The sequence below is a fragment of the Macrobrachium nipponense genome, chromosome 47 (assembly GCF_015104395.2).
Source record: "Macrobrachium nipponense isolate FS-2020 chromosome 47, ASM1510439v2, whole genome shotgun sequence".
Taxonomy (NCBI): Eukaryota; Metazoa; Arthropoda; class Malacostraca; order Decapoda; family Palaemonidae; genus Macrobrachium; species Macrobrachium nipponense.
The window spans coordinates 32,222,066-32,244,100 of record NC_087222.1 but is presented as its reverse complement, the minus strand read 5'-3'; the positions used below and the strand labels follow the sequence as shown (position 1 = coordinate 32,244,100).

Here is a 22,035-nt window from a genome sequence, read left to right as displayed (position 1 = left end):
ATAGTAACAAGCATTACACTGAGCATATGAATGGTTTGTACTATTATGAATGGAGCAAAAATACGTACGGCAAACATTCATCATATTATGTCCTGTTCTTTTACAATTGAAACGAGTTGTCCCCGCCGAATTATTACTAACTCTTTTACTGGTGGTTTATTTTCTTGTTTTGAAAATGTCTGGACCAGAGATGGGCCTAAATCTGTGCATTTTGACAGATGTTTCCTAACTTGTTTGTAAATGTCCAGTCCTGTACTGTTGGGAGTTTGAGCCTGACGAAATTCTTTGTGGGTATATTATTACCAATAACCCAATTTGACTGATTAAATTGATCCATGTATTGGCTCAGGTGGTCTGCAATTAATGCAGCCCTATCTACTAAACTGAGATTAGTCATGGAAATAGCCTATGTATATTCCTCAAAGCTAACACTTCATCCTGAGCTTCCTCACTACCGTAGATTGAACATAATTTTACTTTGAATTCTTCCCACGCGTTTGCTTCTTGAAAGGAAATCCCCCTAAGGTATGACCCAGCATCACCCTTAGCAAAATCATTGAAGCTTTTAGCTTCCTGAAGCTGCAAGGATGGAATTGTGATACACTTTGCTTTTAAATGAGCGTCCATTAACTCGCCCTTGGAATGGTACAATTGCGGACCTAGCATTAACTGAGGTCACTACAAGATTGCTGGGTGGGGTAGAGGTGGATGCCCGAACAGATGTGGCGGTAGCCATCTTTACCACAGGTGTTTTACAAACGGTACGTCTGTTAGCAATCCTATCAAAATATCTGTATGAATATACCCTTCCGCTGCGCAGACGCATATGCCAGCTGAATGCCTACCTCAAATAAATGCATAATGAAAGGCAATAACACACAGAAAATTATATATAAGTCACACAGCAAAAGATGAGAATAACTTACGCTCATAAAACAGTAAAAATATTTAAGTGATATCTTTGAAAAAGGTAGTTGGTAAAAATGACTGAGTATTATTCCTGTAAGAGAGGTTTTTTTTTTAGTAAATGTCATTTTAAATCAACCAGGAACAGCAATCTGAACGCCCAGTCCTCGAACAAGTGAATGAATTTAATGACTACACAGCAAATGAATAAGGCGGGTTTACTTAGCTCGTATATATGGCGTGTCTTCTGCTTGTGTATAAAGATGTCATAATCCGGTCATCTGCAGGTTGTCCTTCATGTCCCAGAGGCGGATGTGATGGCTTGTTGCAGTGATGCGGGCTGTTTCTCTCCGTCGTCCTGTTGATGATCTTCCAGGAAGCGTATGTTTAAATTGTGTTTTGCAGCTGATGATATGAAGATGTAGACGCTGATGATATGAAGGTGAAGACGCGGATTGATAATATATTAGTATAAGTGGATATTCATCCGAGATCTCCTCGTTGTATGTCAGTGAAGTTTACATGGCCACTGCACAACGCTGCCCGACGTATAATTCACTCTTAAGATGTGGCGAAACTGATGTGAAGCCCAAGACCATAGCCGTCTAACTGGTTTCCCTCATAATGGTTTCTAGCTGCCACCATTATTGTGGCTTGGACCAGCTTTCTACGATATACAGAAAAGCGGTCTGCCACAGAGTTCTTTAGGATTCACAGTTGTGAATAGCAGTTGGTATGCGAGGCGCATATTCAGCCTCTCTCTCTCTCTCTCTCTCTCTCTCTCTCTCTCTCTCTCTCTCTCTCTCTCTCTCTCTCTCTCTCTCTCTCTCTCTCTCTCTCTCTCTCTTGCATTGGCCAGGCTAGTAGAGGACTCGAGTTGACTTCTCACTTCTGTTCATGTTTGGTTTGCTTGAAGGTGTAGTTTAAAACACATCGAAGTATAAAACAGGCATATATTCTCTTAACTATTTACAAGTCGAGGCACACCTTTGAGATAGGAGCTCTTCTGAAGGATTCTTGAGTAGATGAGAGAAAGGAGTAGAATGTAACAGAGTTCTCAATTTGATCTTAGGAAACGTGAGAGTGTACAAACATGACTTTTGGGGTCATAAGAAAGAATAATAGATTCAAGGCTTGATCCAAATTCGCCTGGGAGTTCGGTCGGTCGCATTGACCTACGGAACTGATGAGATGTTTGTGTATATGAAACATGATGAATCGGTATTTGCACACATCCTGAGTGGACTAGATAAGTTTGGGATTGTTTTCTTCATTGATCTATTATACAGAGCCTAGCAATATTTTTATAATGGAAGCAGAATGCATTTCCATTTTATATGTAATTCTATTACAAATATACCACTGCCTCCTGCAATAGCCATACTCCTAGCTGAAGGGGCTTTTCTAATGAAAAGTACTACCCATTTTCTACCTCAAAATCCACATGTAGTGTGTATAAAAAAAAAAAGTCATTCGTCTCTAAATAGAAGGAAATGTGCTGTTCATTTGATTGTCAAAATTAGAGTAAGTCGGGTTGTTGGATTGTCAACAAGTTTTATTTCTTTTGAGACTAATTGCATCCAAATGATCATTGCATTGTGACATTTATTTTCCTTTAGGATGCTTATTTTAGAGATGTTATGAACGGTGCTATTCAGAAGATGTTTTTCTCAGATTGTTTATTATATTTCAGATTATTCCAAACAGAAGAAAATTTCATCAGCTCCTAACTAGGATTGAGTATTGTAATTAGAACATCCTTTGAAAATGGAAGCTGAGAAATTGTCATCATTGCTGTTAGTCAAAGAAGAGAAGGGGAATCTGGAGGAGGGTCTAACTGAAAATACAGGGGAAGGCTCTTCACTTGCAGACCCCTTCATAGAAGTCAAGGCAGAACCAGAATTTTTTGACAGTGGTGAATTTGATGTGAACTGTTCATTCCAGTCAATTAAATGCGAGAAGGGCAGTTCTCCAAGCTGTGATGATGAAAGCGGAAAGGAAAAGATCTGTATTGCAAAAGAAAGTAGACATTTGGGTAGAAGCAACACAGCAGGGAAGCGAATAACTTGTGCTGAATGCCAAAAGACATTTTCATACATGTCTCACTTTAAATCCCACATGAGAAGTCATACCGGAGAGAAACCACATACTTGCTCTATATGTCAAAGAAGTTTTTCTCAATCATCTAATCTCACTAAACACATGAGATCTCATTCGGGAGATAAACCATATACTTGCTCTGTATGTCAAAGAAGTTTTACTCTATTATCTCTTTTAAAAAATCACATGAGAACTCATACAGGAGAGAAACCATATACTTGCTCTGTATGTCAAAGAAATTTTACTCAATTACCTCATTTAAAATTACATGTGAGAACTCATACGGGAGAGAAACCACATACTTGCTCTATATGTCAAAGAAGTTTTTCTCAATCAGGTACTCTCACAAATCACATGAGAATTCATATGGGAGAAAAACCATATACTTGCTCTGTATGTCAAAGAAGTTTTATTCAATTATCACATTTAAAAAGTCACATGAGAACTCATACGGGAGAGAAACCACAAACTTGCTCTGTATGTCAAAGAAGTTTTTCTCATTCAACTAGTCTCACAAAACACATGAGAACTCATACGGGAGAGAAACCATATACTTGCTCTGTATGTCAAAGAAGTTTTACTCGATTATCTCTTTTAAAAAATCACATGAGAACTCATACGGGAGAGAAACCTTATAGTTGCTCTATATGTCAAAGAAGTTTTTCTGATTCAGGTAATCTCAAAAATCACACGAGAACTCATACGGGAGAGAAACCATATACTTGCTCTGAATGTCAAAGAAGTTTTACTCGATTATCTCTTTTAAAAAATCACATGAGAACTCATACGGGAGAGAAACCTTTATAGTTGCTCTATATGTCAAAGAAGTTTTTCTGATTCAGGTACTCTCAAAAATCACATGAGAAATCATACGGGAGAGAAACCATTTACTTGCTCCATATGTCAAAGAAGTTTTACTCAGTTATCTCATTTAAAAGCTCACATGAGAACTCATACAGGAGAGAAACCATATACATGCTCTGTATGTCAGAAATGTTTTTCTGATTCAGGTACTCTCACAAAACACCTGAAAACTCATGCATGAGAGAAAGCATTCACTTGCCAAACAATCTCAAAAGACACGAGGATTCACACGAGACAGAAACTGTAAATTACTTTATCTTTGTCCAAGTAATTTTTATTAAATGCTTTCAATCGCTGTAATTTGAATATTGTCAAGAGAGAACTTAAGTAACATTTGTAAGTGAAATTTCTTTTGACATAAGTTTTGACAAGAAAACGCTCTCTTTCTTCATCAGGGGAAACCTTTGAGTGTTCTGAATTTTATTTATGAGCTCAGATAAGTGCAGCAAGTTAAAATTGATTATATTTGCTTAATGAGAATTTTTTTATATATATATAAGATTAGTGGTTAATAACCACTAATCTTATTTCTGGGATTGACCTGTGTCGCCCAGTGAAATGTCCTTATAGCACTCATTTCTAGGTATAAATAAATGCTAAATATACCAGAGAAAAAAGCCATATGGAATGCTGGAGTTACTACCCCCAGCCCGCTCACCCTCATAGGGCGTCGGTATAGCACAGGGGCGATTGGAAGCCACTGCCACAGATACTCTGCCAATTAGCTCTCTCCTCTCTCAAAATCCCTCGCCAGAGAGGTGCCGTTACACGGCCACCTTCTGCTCGCCACTACTACTTCTGCCAAGAATCTTCATTCTTTCATAGCACTCGCTAACGCTAACACGTTGTTTTTGATTTGCAATATTTGTGAAATTTTTGGATATATCATGTCTTTGGGCTTACAAGAAGCATCTTCATCTAAGTTGAGTATTAATTTTGTTGACTTTGAACGTGTTTGGGCAACTGTGCATTTTATGTGGTGTTGTTTACATGAAGCGTTGCTTTGGAGCCGAGTGTATCGTTTCTCAAGTCAGCTATTTAAATGCATTGTTGTCCGTGTACTTGGTCTTCTTAACTTTTTTATTACGGTAAATCATTGTTACCTTTTTTGCTCATCGCAGTATATGTTACTGTTATCGTGGAATTTTACCTTTTCGCTCCTGATGGGTTCCGATAGGTTGGTTTATCAGGGTTTTTACCATTTTTATTTATAGCCTATTAGGGGGTTTTCCCTCTTTTATCATAGGTCCTTCAGGAGCGATTTGGTTCCCTCACGAGAGTGCTATAATAATTTCATTCTACCACATGCGCGAGTATTGTGTTTGAGGCGACCTAGGCTAGCCTAGTGTTATGCAAAATTACCTGAGAAGTAAAGGAACTCTCATTATTTCGCAGTGCTCATGCATTTTGTGTAGATGATTTTATTGTTATTTAGTTTATTATATAATAATATTATATTGCTATTGTATTTTGATGAGGTTTGGAAGTCCTACACGAATATTTACCTATCCTTGGGCGTGTTATTTCCTTTCCTAGCCTACCCGACCAGATCTAGGCTAGATTTTGGAAGGTAGGCTAGGCGGTTGAGAGTTTTTCTCGCTACCCTAGTTGGTACTAATTCTGGCTATCCTGACCAGACTAATATTTTAGTTTTGGAGGGTGATCCTTTACTAGAGAGTTCCTCTCTTGTTACAGAATGTAGGTGCTAGCCCTATCTTACCCGACCAGGTCGATATATTCGATTTTGGAGGGTTAGGTTAGGTTCTAGAGTGTCCTCTTTCGTGACATACTAATAGGCTACCCAACCAGATCCGTATATCTGATTTTGGAGGGTTAGGCTACGCTAGTAGATGGGCTTGACTTTATTTGTCGGTACTTCCAATAATTCCTTTTCAATACTTTTGGTTTGGTATAGTCTTGGCTAGTACCTCCTTTAGGGTGTCAGTTGGCCTGCCGGCTTCTGCCCCCTTTAGTTGTAGGTCTTTTCACGCCTTCTCGGAGGGTGTAATCACCTGACCAGTTGCTGTTGTCAGGCGATTACTAGTTACCCTTCCCCTATGTGCTCTTCCTTCCGGTCCAGACCTGTTCCGGTGGTGTTTTGTTAGCTCGCTGTCCTAGTAACCCTTACGGGGAACAGCAGCGGGAGCGTCGAGCACTATTCCGGTGGATTAGTCGGAGGGGGTTAAGGAGTAGAAGATTATGTAATCTCTGTTGGTACTTCTCTGGGCCTGTGTTACTCGGGCGAGGTGTGGTCTATCATCACACTTGCCAGGATGTTATACACCGGAGTTCTTAGTACCACTGTCTCCGCCGCTCTGTTTTCCGTTTTTCTCTGGTGTTATCGCTGCTTCCCCCACTCCGGTGGGGGTGGAACTAGTTTAGAGAATGCTTTTCCAATTAACTTGGAATAGCTACTCTACTCCGGTGCGTTCAGATTCAGACTAGGTTTTACCTGGCTCCCTGTTCTGCTCATATCAGGCCAGCTCTGTCGGTCTTAGCGATCACGATAACGAGATTATGGACTCCGGAGCAGGCGGAGACATTCAGAGCTTAATGTTTAGTAAGAAATCTTATTGAGGAGTTGATTTTTTCCTGTAACTAGTTTTGGTAGAACTAGTATAAGTGTACTCGTGTATCAATTCCAACTTACAGATGGTACACTGTCTGGAGTTGGGTTGCTCAGGCGTTCTCCAGCAACCATGTGGGCATGAGGTCTGCCGATCTCATGCCAGCTGTTCGGTACAGATGGATGACATCTTAGTCTGGCATCCTGACAGCTGTGAAGTGTGTTACGCTTTAGTGGAGAACGTGACTAATGAGTCGGTAGGTACCATCCGCACCTCAGTAATGTTTTGATTTTGTATCATAGTTCCGCAGAAGATGGGCAGTATCTGGAGGATCTGATTTCGTCCTTTCTTACAGACCCCTCTGGCGCTCAAGGCCTCCTCACTGGCAAACCTTAAGGTCTGGGTGGGTGGTTATGGGAGAAACGTGACCGCTGGATGCCCCTATATGCTGTCGGAGGAGATGTGTTCTCTCCTTTATCCGAACGCAAGAACTTTGGCAGCAGTAGCTAGGGAACTGGCGGCCCCTATCATCGAGAGGATCCATTTGGAAACCCAGATCCCCCCGGAAGACCAAGAGGGATTATGCTAGGAGGTGACGGCAGAAGTAGCAGCCATCAGTTTGCATCGGGAGCCAATGACCATCGACTCTCAGGAAGAAGGTAAGGAGGTAAGTGAGGCAGGTGGTTTTAGTTCAAAAGTCATTGCTTTTAGCCCAACTACTTCTTCTTCCTCTTCCTTTCAGGGCTTCTCAAAGTCCAGGATCCTTGGGGATAGGTCTGGTTCTGTAATCCCCAAGGTGAAAACTCTAAAAAAGAAGTCCCTGCCGAAGGCTGCCAGACCAGCTAAGCCTTCTCCGGCGTAATCCGCCAGGTCGTCATTGGCTACCAAGCCTTTGGCTGCCTCGGCAAAAGCTACTCCCCCACCTAAGGGGTCGAGAGCTAAAGGTTCTAAAGCCAGACCGATGGAGTCCGGCTTTAACCCTGACGCCTTTGCAAATCTTCTCATGGAGAAGATGGGCAGCATGGTAGACTCGAGATTCCAATCGATGTCCTCTCAGCTCGCCTCGGGCTTAGAGACATCAGGACAGTCCATCCTGTCTCTGGCTCAGAGACTACAAACTCAGGAGAGCTTGCTGGCCGGACTTATTCAGTCTGGAGGCACACAGCAGTCCTTTATTGTACTGGAGGCATCTAAGCTCCCGCCATTCGAGGACAACAACCCATGGCGGTTGGCGCTGCATGCTCCCTTTTCCGAGGGCATGCTGACAATTGAGGGCTGTGGCACCCGTCCTGTGGAAGATTACGAATTCTTCCCGGCGGACCTCCAATTTCCCTTCCCAGGCTACACTCGTTTAGCCGAGGAAGCCTTTGTCAGGGTAGACAAAGTCCCCAAGGAGACTGATCTAACCTAGGGATCAAGCACAGTCAGCATGGGTCCACACCCTTTCAGAATGGGAGTGCGTCAACACTAAGTTGACGCCAAACAAAGATTGCTACACCATGTTCATGGTGGGGGATAACATCCCAACCCCTTTTACTTCTAAGATTGCAGAATTAACTCTGCAGGCCGGAATGGAGAGAAGCCAATGCCTCAACTTCGAGAGACAGAGCCTACCTCTCTGCTCTTTCCCGGAGATTTGGAGTGCTGGGTGGGCGCTCCAGAAACGTTCACAGTGGGCAGACTCGATCTGGAGTGTGCTTCCACACAGTTTAGTGAGAAATTACCCAGGATTCCGGATGCCATGGTAAAGGCAGAGTTTGAAGCAAAATGTAGACTGAGTAGGTCGATCAACTCGGTTACTACTTCAGAGTTGACGGCCTCTGTCTACGCTGAGGAACCTTTATTCCGGGTCCTAACAAAGTTGCTGCTGCAGACTTTCCAGTGTGACCTGTATGCCTTTGTGGTTGCTAGGCAGAATTGCAGGAAGCATGTCCTTGCCCATGCTTCCATCAGGCATGAGCCTGATAAACTTATTAAGGCATCAATCTGGGGACCCAACCTCTTTCCTGATGACGTAGTTAATGGCGTCATCAATGAGGCGGCTAGGGCTAATGAGAACCTTCGTGTCTGCTGGGGCCTTCCCTTCAAGAGGAAGTTTGAGGCCTCCGGACCACAACCCAAAAATAGGAAGAGGGTCAGGAAGTATCAGCCTTTCCAGACCTCTCAGTCACAGACGGTGGTGCAAGCAGTTCCCGTCTCCCAGCTTGGTCAACCTTCGACCTCTAAGGCACGACCACAACAACAATTTGTACTGCTACAGAGTCAGCCAACTCTAACAGTCCTCGAGTTCAGCTACTTTCGTGACGTCCCCGGCCTTCAACGCTTCATTTGAAGCGCAAGGAGCGTTTCAAAGTTATAACAGGCATGCAAGGAGCGTTTCAAAGCTATAACAGGCACGCAAGGGTTAGCAGAGCAAGAGGAGCTTACCGGCACAGAGCTGGTTCCAGAGCTCTCTCCAGGGGCAGAGGTTTCAGAGGAGGCAGAGGAAGTAAGACCTCAACCAATCAATGAACCTCTCCAGGTAGGTGGGAGACTGCACCTCTTCCGGGACCATTGGACCTTCAGTACGTGGGCCCAAAGTATCGTATCAAAAGGTCTGGGGTGGAGATGGATAAAAGGGCCTCCTCCACCAGTCAGTTTCCACCAAATTCCAACGACAGACCTTCTAAACTATGCCAAAGACTTTCTTCAAAAGAAGGCAACAAAGAAAGTCAGACACCTGAAATTTCAAGGACGTTTGTTCACCGTGCCAAAGAAGGACACGGACAAACGAAGAGTGATTCTGGACTTGTCCCGTCTCAACTCATACATTCAATGCGACAAGTTCCGCATGCTAACCGTCTCGCAGGTGCGGACCTTACTTCCCCGTGGGGTCGTCACCACCTCTATCGATCTTACAGATGCTTATTATCACGTCCCGATAGCGAGAAACTTTTCTCCCTACCTAGGCTTCAAACTAGGAAGACAGGCTTACTCGTTCAGAGTCATGCCATTCGGGCTCAACATTGCGCCCAGAATATTCACCAAACTAGGAGAGACAGTAGTTCAGGAACTAAGAGGTCAGGGAGTTACGCTAGTAGCTTACCTAGACGACTGGCTTATTTGGGCACCCAACAACAAGGAATGTCGCAGGGCAACAACCAAAGTAATAAAATTCCTAGAGTATCTGGAATTCCAGATAAACAAGGAAAAGTCCCGTCTCATTCCGGCGTCTCGCTTTCAATGGTTAGGAATTCAATGGGATCTAACCGCACACAAACTATCTCTTCCGCCAACCAAGCGCAAAGAGATAGCGAAAGCTATGAGACAATTTCTCAAGAACAGACGGGCTTCTCGTCGTACCCAAGAAAGAGTCTTAGGTTCACTTCAGTTTGCTTCAATAACAGATCTTTTGCTGAAAGCCAGACTGAATCAATCGGGTATGGCGGAGAAGAGCCAACAGCAGACTCGGAGACAAAATCTCTTTGATTCTGCTGATACTAAGGAAAAGACTTTGTCCATGGTCGACAGTCAAGAGTCTTTCCAAGTCGGTACCGCTCCAATTTCCCCCGCCGTCTCTAGTAGTCCACACGGACGCCTCTCTGAGCGGATGGGAGGGTGCTATTCTCAGTACAAGAAGGTTCAAGGAACATGGTCGACAATATTCCGCCAGTTTCATATCAACATCCTAGAAGCAATGGCCATTTTCTTGACCCTGAAACGACTAGCTCCGGCCAGGAATATTCATATCAGACTAGTCTTGGAAAGTGCAGTGATAGTTCATTGCCTAAACAGAGGAGGCTCCAAGTCAAGCCACATAAACCACGTGATGATAGCAATCTTCTCGTTGGCAATGAAACACCATTGGCACTTGTCAGCTACTCACCTGGCAGGAGTACGGAATGTCATTGCGGATTCACTGTCCAGGGCAACTCCGCTGGAATCAGAGTGGTCCTTGGACGCAAAGTCATTCAATTGGATTTGCCTACAAGTACCGGGCCTTCAGGTAGACCTGTTCGCCACGAGTCCAACCACAAACTTCCATGTTATGTGGCTCCCAATTTGGATCCTCTGGCTCACGCCACAGATGCAATGTCCATAGACTGGAACATTTGGCAGAGGATTTACCTATTTCCGCCAGTAAATTTTTTGATGAAAGTTCTACACAAACTCAGATCTTTCAAAGGGCGGATAGCACTGGTAGCACCCAACTGAACTCCGTCCTGGACGGATTCCCAACCCAAAGTTGACTCAGGTGGTACAAACTCAGACTGTTCAGACAACGACTAAGAATCTGGCAATTTCATTTTTTAGAACTCTGTTCGAAAAAGGCTTAGCTGCTAGTACCATTACTACGACTAAGTCCGCCTTGAGGAAGATATTTCAGTCTGGCTTTACTATTGATTTAACAGATTTGTACTTCTCGTGTATCCCTAGAGCATGCTCGTCTGAGACCAGTAAACCGGCCTCATACGGTCTCCTGGTTTTTAAATGACGTACTCAAGTTAGCTTCAGACACTGATAATGAATCATGTTCATATATAACCCTTCTCAGGAAAACATTATTTTTACTGAGCCTGGCCTCAGGTGCCAGAATATCTGAACTGTCGGCTCTCTCTAGAGAACCAAATCATGTCGATTTCCTCTCGTCAGGAGAAGTTCTGCTTTCTCCGGATCTGAAATTCTTGGCAAAGAATGAAGACCCTCAGAACAGACAGTCTCCGTGGAAGATTGTTCCCCTTCCACAGGACCCATCATTATGTCCGGTTATTACATTAAAGTCTTATCTTGACAGGACTTCTAATAGGTCTTCAGGTCCTCTTTTTGTTAGAGAGAATGGTGGAACCATTTCCTTGAAGGCCATCAGACAACAAATTCTTTATTTTATTAAACAAGCTAACCCGGATTCAGTTCCTCAGGTCCATGATATCCGAGCAGTAGCTAACACAGTTAATTATTTTCATTATTTGAACTTTGATGATCTCAAAAAGTATACGGGTTGGAAATCTCCGACAGTATTTAAACGCCACTATCTAAAGTCTCTAGAGGCCCTTAAATATTCTGCAGTGGCTGCAGGGAATTTATGTCTTCCCTGATACAGCCTAATTATGTATGTTGCAATGTTGAATATTATTAATTATCATTGATATTGCTATTAATTACCTTTGGTGCTCCCTCTCACCTACCTGCCTCGCTTGTTTTCCCTCCCTTTTTGCCCTTTTTGTTACAGACCGGATTGCTTATCAACCCACTCCTGTTCTTGTACATAGTTTATTAACCCTCTTACGCCGACTGGACGTATTTTACGTCAACATTTTTTGTCTCCCGTGTGCCGACTGGACGTATTTTACGTCGACTTACAAAAGTTTTTTTTTTAAATTCGCGGAAAAATACTTATAGGCCTACCAGCCTAAAACTATTGAATCACGCGCCTTGGGGGATGCTGGGAGTTCACGGATCAAGGTGTTGTTTTGTTTACAATCGTTACGCAGGCGCGCTAGCGCGAATTTCTTTCTTGCCGCACTAAAAAGTATCTGTGACACATCTCGGAAATTATTTCGTCACTTTGACATAATTTTTGTACCATTGTAAATTAGCCGTTACATGAAGTATTATATATGAAAATGTGTGCAATTTTATTTAGAATACAACAATAAAATACTCATGATTGTAGCTTTTATCAGTTTTGAGATATTTTCATATAAATAACGATAATTGCCAAAATTTCAACCTTCGGTCAACTTTGACTCTACCAAAATGGTCGAAAAACGCAATTGTAAGCTAAAACTCTTATATTTTAGTAATACAGTGGACCCCCCGTATTCGCGTTCTCCGGATTCGCGGACTCACACATTCGCGGATATCTCTCGGGAACGTTTCCCTGCATTATTCGTGGAAAATTCGCGCATTCGCGGTATTTTTCTATGAGAAATATCCACAAATTCCTGGTTTTTGTTATCAGTTTCATCATAAAATGCACTTTCTGTGATAAAACTATTATAAAAACCAAGTATGAAAATTTTTAATGGTTTTTCTTAAGTTTTAACTAACAAAATAGGCTGTTTTTAGCGTTTTTATAGGGGTTCCAAACATTCGCGGATTCTAACTATTCACGGGGGGGTCTGGTACGCATCCCCCGCGAATACGGGGGGACCACTGTATTCAATCATTTACCTTAATTTTGCAACTAATTGGAAGTCTCTAGCACAATATTTTGATTTATGGTGAATTTATGAAAAAACTTTTTCCTTACGTCCGCGCGGTAACTCTTCCGAAAAAAATCATACATGCGATTGTGGTAATGTTTGCACCATTTTAAAATTAGCCGTTATATAAAGTTTTATACAGGCGGCCCTCGGTTAGCGGCAGGGGTTCCGTTCCTGGCCACCGACGCTGAGCGATTTTAAAGCCTACGGCCGCCGCACACCTTCTTTCGAAACTCTAGACCAGTCAAAGGGGCCGTAATCCCACAACGGCGCAATAAGTAAAATTATATTTATGCAGTATAGTACTATAGAATTTACTGTACAGTGCATGTGGGTGTCTAGAGTATGTAAAGATATAATAAAGTTTATACAGTGTACAGGTAGCTGTAGTGTTCAGGTTACAATCATTAGTCTTACGATAGTTCGATTTTATGAGAGATCAAATTACAATGGCCTAACTTTATCCATCTTCTAGTTACATAAGTTCAATAACAGCAAAAGAGAATGATGAAAATATGGTTTTAACGTTATACTCGTTGCGTGAACGTGTACAACCATGAACAACCGAACGAGAAAACGACTTTTTTTTTTTTTTTTTTTCTAAGTACAACCGAACTGGATAACATCTGTTTGGCTTGTATTTCGATCATCGTACTACAGTGCAACATTACAGTATTTGTTATAAATGGCGTTATGTATAGAATAGAACTGAGATATCTTAATGTAATAACTTTATTCGCTATAGATCAGAGATCAATATAAATTAAAGATCAATCTGGAAATATACCGTTAAATTTAAACCTAGTTATAACATTAGCTGAGAAAACTGTTCAAGCTGCTAATGACTATTATCGTACATCGGCAACAAGGATAAAACTGCAGTAAACGTCTGCCATCACACACAACCATAGATAAAATTGGGATAAAATCATTTTAATCAAAACTACTGTGCTTGAAAGAACACATTTTACTGTTGGTTTCACGCCGATGTAAGATAAATAACGTAAAGTTCGTATTACGATGATATAAAGGATTACGTATTGCGAACGGAATCACGTAATTTTTTACGCAATAAACATGCCGCCAACGTAATCTGTTAACGAAAAAAATAGTAGTTCACATTCACAACGAGACATATTCAATAAATATTTCCACCTAAAAACACGCTGTATAAGGAAAAATAACTTTGTCTCTTATAAGTCAAGTATATAGATATTCGTTTATGCTAACTAGAAGCAAGAGCATTCGCTCAGAATTGCGTTATGGTGAAACAGACTCGTATTCATCAGCTGATTTCAAACCACAACATTGGCCGCTCCGTGGAATACGGGCTTAAGTTTGCCGTAGTATTTTAAAATACAATAATATCGTAGAAGACATACAATAATTCTTGGATACAGTGAAATAATGTATAACTTTTTAAAGGATTTATGGAAAAGATGCGTAATTAATAAAATAATACAATGCATTTTTCGGAACTGGCGGACAAGAACGAACATGAAAAACCATCCCCTGACAACGTGGAGCGTAGTTACAAAGGCTGCCTTAATTTGTATCTTCTTTCTGTACAAAAATGAAAATACCTTTACGCAATATATTTTCATACACATTTTAAACATAAAAGCATAAACATTTGAAAAATCGACACATCGATCGCTAAATTTGCACACTTTTTTTTTTTTTTAACTATATTTTTGGAAGAGCGGCAGACGGCGGCAAAAAAAATGCAAATTAGCGATCGATGTGTCGATTTTATAAATGTTTATGCTTTTATGTTTAAAATGTGTATGAAAATGTATTACGAATAGGGTATTTTTATTTCTGTGCAGAAATATGATAAAAAGGCAGCTTTTGAAACTCCCCTTCAAGTCATTGACTACGATGTGTTTTTCAAGTTCGTTCTTGTCACGGTATACAAGAACGAACTTGAAAAACACATCGTAGTCGATAACTTGAAGGGGTTTCAAAAGCTGCCTTTTTATCATATTTCTGCACAGAAATAAAAATACCCTATTCGTAATACATTTTAAACATAAAAGCATAAACATTTATAAAATCGACTCATCGATCGCTAATTTGCATTTTTTTTAAATCGATATATTCGGAAGAGCGGCAGGCGGCGGCTAACAAGAAAGAACATGAAAAAACATCGTATTTGGTATCGTGAAGGGCAGTTTCAAAAGCTGCCTTTGTATCATATTTCTGTACAGAAATAAAAATGCCTTTCACGTAATACATTTTCACACACATTTTAAACAAAAGCATGAACAATTATGAATCGACACATCCATAGCTAAATTTGCACTTATGTAACTCGATATTTTCGGCATAGAACAGCGTCAGAGGCATATATTTTACCCTAATACCTACGTAATAACTCTCCATAAAATTTGTTAATATAATTTGCATAACCTTTATGGTCTGAACGGCATTTCTGCATATGTATGAACTCGTTAGACAACGGCGCTAGCGGCGCTGTTAACTGAAATTTGTGCCGTAAAGATACCTTTAAAATGCCTTATTTTTTTAATGAATATTTTTGACGACCGCCGTAAAACCGATTCGCCGTTGAGTGATTGCGCCGTTAACCGCGGGCCGCCTGTATATGGAAATGTGCGCAATTTCATGCACAATACAACTAAAAACAACCCATGGTTATAGCTTTTATCAGTTTTGAGATATTTTCATATAAATAACGATAATTGCCGAAATTTCAACCTTCGGTCAAGTTTGACTCTACCGAAATGGTTGAAAAACGCAATTGTAAGCTAAAACGCTTATATTCTAGTAATATTCAAGCATTTACCTTCAATTTGCAACAAATTGGAAGCCTCTAGCACAATATTTCGATTTATGGTGAATTTATGAAAAAAATAACATTTTCTTTACGTCCGCGCGGTAACTCTTCCGAAAAAATCATACGTGCGATTGTGGTAATGTTTGCACCATTTTAAATTAGCCGTTACATAAAGTTGTATATATGAAAATGTGTGCAATTTCATGTAGAATACAACAAAAAATAATTGAAGGTTGTAGCTTTTCTCATTTTTGAAATATTTGCATATAAATCACGATAAATAGAAAAAAAACCACGTTCGGTCAACTTTGACTCTACCGAAATGGTCGAAAAACGCAATTGTAAGCTAAAACTCTTACAGTCTAGTAATATTCAGTCATTTATCTTCATCTTGAAACAAATTCGAAGTCTCTAGCAAAATATTTAGATTTATGGTGAATTAAAAAAAAATCTTTCCTTCCCTCCGCGCGCGGATTCTCCGCCACAAATCTCCGAAATGCGTACGTACCATTCTCGGAATATTTGCTCCATTTCATATTAGGCATTTCATAGAGTTTTATATATGAAAATGTGCGCAATTTTATGTAGAATAAAACGAAAAATATTTGAAGGTTGTAGCTTTTCTCATTTCCGAAATAATTGCATATAAAAATATATATATATAAAAAAAATTCAACATTCGGTCAACTTTAACTCGTCAGATATGGTCGAAAACTGCAATTGTAAGCTAATACTCTTACAGTATAGTAATATTCAATCATTTGTCTTCATTTTGAAAGAAATTGGAAGTCTCTAGGACAATATTTAGATTTATGGTGAATTAGCCGTTACATAAAGTATATATGAAAATGTGCGCAATTTCATGTAGAATACACAACAAAAAATAATTGAAGGTTTGTAGCTTTTCTCATTTTTGAAATATTTGCATATAAATCACGATAAATAGAAAAAAAACCACGTTCGGTCAACTTTGACTCTACCGAAATGGTCGAAAAATGCAATTGTAACCTAAAACTCTTACAGTCTAGTAATATTCAGTCATTTATCTTCATCTTGAAACAAATTCGAAGTCTCTAGCAAAATATTTAGATTTATGGTGAATTTAAAAAAAATCTTTCCTTCCCTCCGCGCGCGGATTCTCCACCACAAATCTCCGAAATGCGTACGTACCATTCTCGGAATATTTGCTCCATTTCATATTAGGCATTTCATAGAGTTTTATATATGAAAATGTGCGCAATTTACGTAGAATAAAACGAAAAAATAAAAATATTTGACGGTTGTAGCTTTTGTTCTCATTTCCGAAATAATGCATATATATATATAAAGAAATTCAACATTCGTCAACTTTAACTTGTCAATATGTCGAAAACTGCAATTGTAAGCTAATACTCTTACAGTATAGTAATATTCAATCATTTGTCTTCATTTTGAAAGAAATTGGAAGTCTCTAGGACAATATTTAGATTTATGGTGAATTAGCCGTTACATAAAGTTTTATATATGAAAATGTGCGCAATTTCATGTAGAATACAACAAAAAATAATTGAAGGTTGTAGCTTTTCTCATTTTTGAAATATTTGCATATAAATCACGATAAATAGAAAAAAACCACGTTCGGTCAACTTTGACTCTACCGAAATGGTCGAAAAACGCAATTGTAAGCTAAAAATCTTAGTCTAGTAATATTCAGTCATTTATCTTCATCTTGAAACAAATTCGAAGTCTCTAGCAAAATATTTAGATTTATGGTGAATTTAAAAAAAATCTTTCCTTCCCTCCGCGCGCGGATTCTCCGCCACAAATCTCCGAAATGCGTACGTACCATTCTCGGAATATTTGCTCCATTTCATATTAGGCATTTCATAGAGTTTTATATATGAAAATGTGCGCAATTTCATGTAGAATAAAACGAAAAATATTTGAAGGTTGTAGCTTTTCTCATTTCCGAAATAATTGCATATAAAAAATATATATAAAAAAATTCAACATTCGGTCAACTTTAACTCGTCAGATATGGTCGAAAACTGCAATTGTAAGCTAATACTCTTACAGTATAGTAATATTCAATCATTTGTCTTTATTTTGAAAGAAATTGGAAGTCTCTAGGACAATATTTAGATTTATGGTGAATTAGCCGTTACATAAAGTTTTATATATGAAAATGTGCGCAATTTCATGTAGAATACAACAAAAAATAATTGAAGGTTGTAGCTTTTCTCATTTTGAAATATTTTGCATATAAATCACGATAAATAGAAAAAACACCACGTTCGGTCAACTTTGACTCTACCGAAATGGTCGAAAAACGCAATTGTAAGCTAAAACTCTTACAGTCTAGTAATATTCAGTCATTTATCTTCATCTTGAAACAAATTCGAAGTCTCTAGCAAAATATTTAGATTTATGGTGAATTTAAAAAAATCTTTCCTTCCCTCCGCGCGCGGATTCTCCGCCACAAATCTCCGAAATGCGTACGTACCATTCTCGGAATATTTGCTCCATTTCATATTAGGCATTTCATAGAGTTTTATATATGAAAATGTGCGCAATTTCATGTAGAATAAAACGAAAAAATATTTGAAGGTTGTAGCTTTTCTCATTTCCGAAATAATTGCATATAAAAAATATATATATAAAAAAATTCAACATTTGGTCAACTTTAACTCGTCAGATATGGTCGAAAACTGCAATTGTAAGCTAATACTCTTACAGTATAGTAATATTCAATCATTTGTCTTCATTTTGAAAGAAATTGGAAGTCTCTAGGACAATATTTAGATTTATGGTGAATATATTTGTTTACGTCCACGCGTTACGAATTCATGCATTATTTTGTGATAATATTTTTTCTGTGTTGCTTTTATCATTTTACAATGTGTTATATACCAAAATGATTGCAATTTAGTGTACATTACAACGAAAAAAAAATAACTTGTTACCTTTAACCGTTTTGCGCACAGTGCGATTTGAATACAATTATATATGAAATTTCGTTTTTGCGCTATCATATATCGGATTATTTATATATGATAATGATAATTTTTTTCATTTCTGATGGTTGCATACTAAACTTCAGCCAATGACAAAAAAAGGAGCCAAAAGTGAACTCTTAATCTTGAAAACTAAGCACGCTGTGATTTTTTGAAAAAAAAAATGTTTCCGCTTCCGCTCTCACTCTGAAACACCTCCGGCACACGGGAGACAATTTTTTTTTTACAGCTTTGGCGTAAGAGGGTTAATTCATGTATTTTATACTCATTACCTGTGCTCTTTTCCTGGTGATGGTATGAACTTGGTCATATAATTTTATATGTTATTTACTCCTGGTATTTTGTATCCTTATCTGGGATCATTAAAACAATGATGGTAAGAAAGATTTTATTTTCCTATAAAAATTTTTTGTTTTACTCTCTATTTACCGAGCTTGTATGGCCAATTCTCTGTTACTATTTCACTGGGCGACACAGGTCAATCCCAGAAAAGGGATTTTGACAAAGGAAAAATCTATTTCTGGGTGAGGACCTGTGTCACACAGTGAACCCATCCCTATCTTTCCTTTCCCAACCCTTTAGCTGACCCAAGCTTGGGTGCGTATTCAGGAATGAAGATTCTTGGCAGAAGTAGTAGTGGCGAGCGGAAGGTGGCCGTGTAACGGCACCTCTCTGGCGAGGGATTTTGAGAGAGGAGAGAGCTAATTGGCAGAGTATCTGTGGCAGTGGCTTCCACTCGCCCCTGTGCTATACCGACGCCCTATGAGGGTGAGCGAGCTTGGGGTAGTAACCCCAGCATTCCATTTGGCTTTTTTCTATGGTATATTTAGCATTTATTTATACCTAGAAATGAGTGCTATAAGGATATTTCACTGGGCAACACAGGTCCTCACCCAGAAATAGATTTTTCCTTTGTCAAAATCCCTTAGTTAACCACTGGTTCTTAGATAAAAACATTGATTCACTTAACTTTTAATGTCTTGCTGATATTTTAACGATTTCAAATGTTTTAGGTAACTGATTGTTCAGTTTTTATAAATCACAAGAGATCAATTCATTTGTCAATAGTATCGATAAATGTGTTGAGGGAACACTGAGAAAGAAGGAAAGTTCTAGCTTACTTTTTCTGAGTGCAAATACAATTTTTATTGACATCTACAAATTTATTTTTGCTACCATAACCCTGGTTTTGGTAGCCTTATGAAGCTGAGTAATTGTACTTTATTTCTTTACTTTTATGTGAAGTAATTTTGTAAAAGTAATGTAATTTAAGTTCCATTTGTTCAGTGAGAAAGTATAATAGATTTTCTTTCCAGTGACTTACATGTTTATGCAATTTGTGTCTGGTTTTTTGCGCATAAACAGCAGGAAAATCAGGTAGTATTATTTTCCTTTAACAGACAGTTGCTTGGCACAGCAGTAGTTTTGAAATCTCCCATCTATTTTAAATTTAACACATCGTTCTGACTGTATAATTATTTAGTTTTGGTTTTCAAAGATATTAAGATAAAGTACAATAGGCTTCAAAAGGTTTTGGTTTTTCAAAGATATCCAGATAACCAGGGCGTGTCCTACCACAAAATATAGGTTCATAGAAAGTGATTTAAGACAGTGACTAGGGCCCATAAAAAAGTTACCGTATATACTCGCGTATCACGCGACTTTTGAAGCCCTAATTTTGGAGTTGATTTTAAGGGGGTCACATCTTACATGAGATATAAAATTCGAGGATGTAATAATCATATTATTAGTATCGTATGATAAAATGCAAACAGTGGATATGCATCTTTTCCATGGATCTTTTAAAAAGTTATGTTTTACTTCACTGCATCCAATAATATTATATGTATTTTCATATTACTGTTTGTATTATGAAATACAAACATGGCAATCATGTTTTGCTCCGAAAATCAGCTGAGGGCAATTGTGAGTAGGTTTGTTTTGCTGTATTGAACTCAAATCAGAGCGACTTTCTTGCTCTTAGCGCAAATGAATCTCAAGATACTGTATTTATATGAGACAAGGTTATTTTACGTTATACAAAGTGTTTTCAAATGGAAATATCACTTAAAAGCGTATCGTTTGTGAACAAAATTTAGTTATTTTTTTGTTAGTGGATGGCACTGAGGGCATGTTTATTGCGTAAACAAAAATCAACAGTTTCCGTTTGATATTTTCACTTTACCTCATCAGAATACTACGAGCTTTATGTATTTATCTTTTATTGGAGTAAAAATAGTAAAATGTGTTCTTTTCATGCCCAATAGTTTTGATTAAAACATTTCTCTCATTTTGTTTACGGTGGAGTTTGAAGGTACTATACCAAAGTTTGCGAGTTTCATCCATACAGTACTATTATCGTGCATTGGCAACAAAGATATAACTCCAGTAAACTTACGCCATCAAATATAACCATAGATAAAACTGAGAGAAAATCATTTTAATCAAAACCTCAGGTCTTGAAAGAACACATTTTACTGTTGCTTTCACGCCGATAAAAGATAAGTAACATAACGATAAAGGTTCATGCTACGATGAAATGAAGTGGAAAAAGCGAACGGAATCACATAATATTTTTACACAATAAACATGCCTGCAACACAATCTGTTAACTAAAATAAAAAAATAATTCACGAGATGTATTTAATTCATATTTCGACTTAAAAACACGTAAAATGACAAATTATCCAGTCTTATATAAGTAAAGTATCTAGATATTTTATGCTAACTAGAAGAAAGGCAATTTGCTCTGAATTGAGCTGAATACAGAGAAATGAACTTGTATTCACCATCAGCTGATTTCTAATCCAAAACACTGACTGCTTTGTTAGTATTTTAGGATATAATAATATGAGAATACATACAATATTATTGGATACTGTAATGTATAACTTTTTAAAAGAATCACAGAAAAGATGCATATTCATTGTGTTTTTATTTCGTAAATATACTAGCCGTCAGCAGCCTGACATCGCTCAATTAGGTATGCCGATGTCGGTCCAAATCTGATTCCCGTTTTGTGTCCATTTTTTTTCTACTGATATGTCATAGTGAGAATGCATTGAACCTCCAAAATTGGCTTATATTAATAAATTACTAAATTATCGTATATATCGTATACTAAATTATATCGTATATGTAGTATACTGACGGCTGGGCTACTGTATTCGTATTATATACTATATATGTACCACGATATCATCATCATCGTATACGCGAGGCTAACTTGTTAAATGTTATTCAATTTCTCTTATAACTGAATTATCATAAGCCAATGTGCATTGAACCTAGAGAATTGGCTGTAATTAATGATTACTATGCCATATATGTATAAAATATGCTGTGTAGTGTAGACTAGGCTAGGCTAGTATAATATTCTTACGTAAAATTAACACAGGCCGACTTACGTCCTAATCGATTTGTGACTGGTTGGTCGTAACCAATTGTGGTAGTAAGTCGACTACTACCTGTAATGTAAAAATATATCAAGTCTTATTCTTCTTAACATCATTTGCAACGTAACTATGGTAATTTTTTACTATCGTACGATGGTTGAAATACAAGCAAAAAGGCTGTTGTTATCGGATTGGATGTGTTACCCATCCGCTGACTCCTATTACCAG

The 22,035-nt window shown here is 38.6% G+C and overlaps 2 protein-coding genes across 2 annotated transcripts in view; both read left to right on the top strand.

The window, feature by feature from the left end:
• The window catches only part of LOC135204845 (gastrula zinc finger protein XlCGF8.2DB-like), a 105,270-nt gene extending 91,288 nt beyond the window's left edge, over positions 1-13,982 (top strand). The window contains exon 3 of the mRNA XM_064235055.1: positions 2,600-13,982. Coding sequence (XP_064091125.1) covers positions 2,674-3,813 — 1,140 coding nt within the window. The 5' untranslated portion in view covers positions 2,600-2,673 and the 3' untranslated portion in view covers positions 3,814-13,982. The remainder of the gene's footprint in view (positions 1-2,599) is intronic.
• LOC135204844 (zinc finger protein OZF-like) overlaps positions 1-22,035 on the top strand; it is a 167,721-nt gene that overhangs the window by 112,273 nt on the left and 33,413 nt on the right. The gene's annotated exons all lie outside the window — the stretch shown is intronic.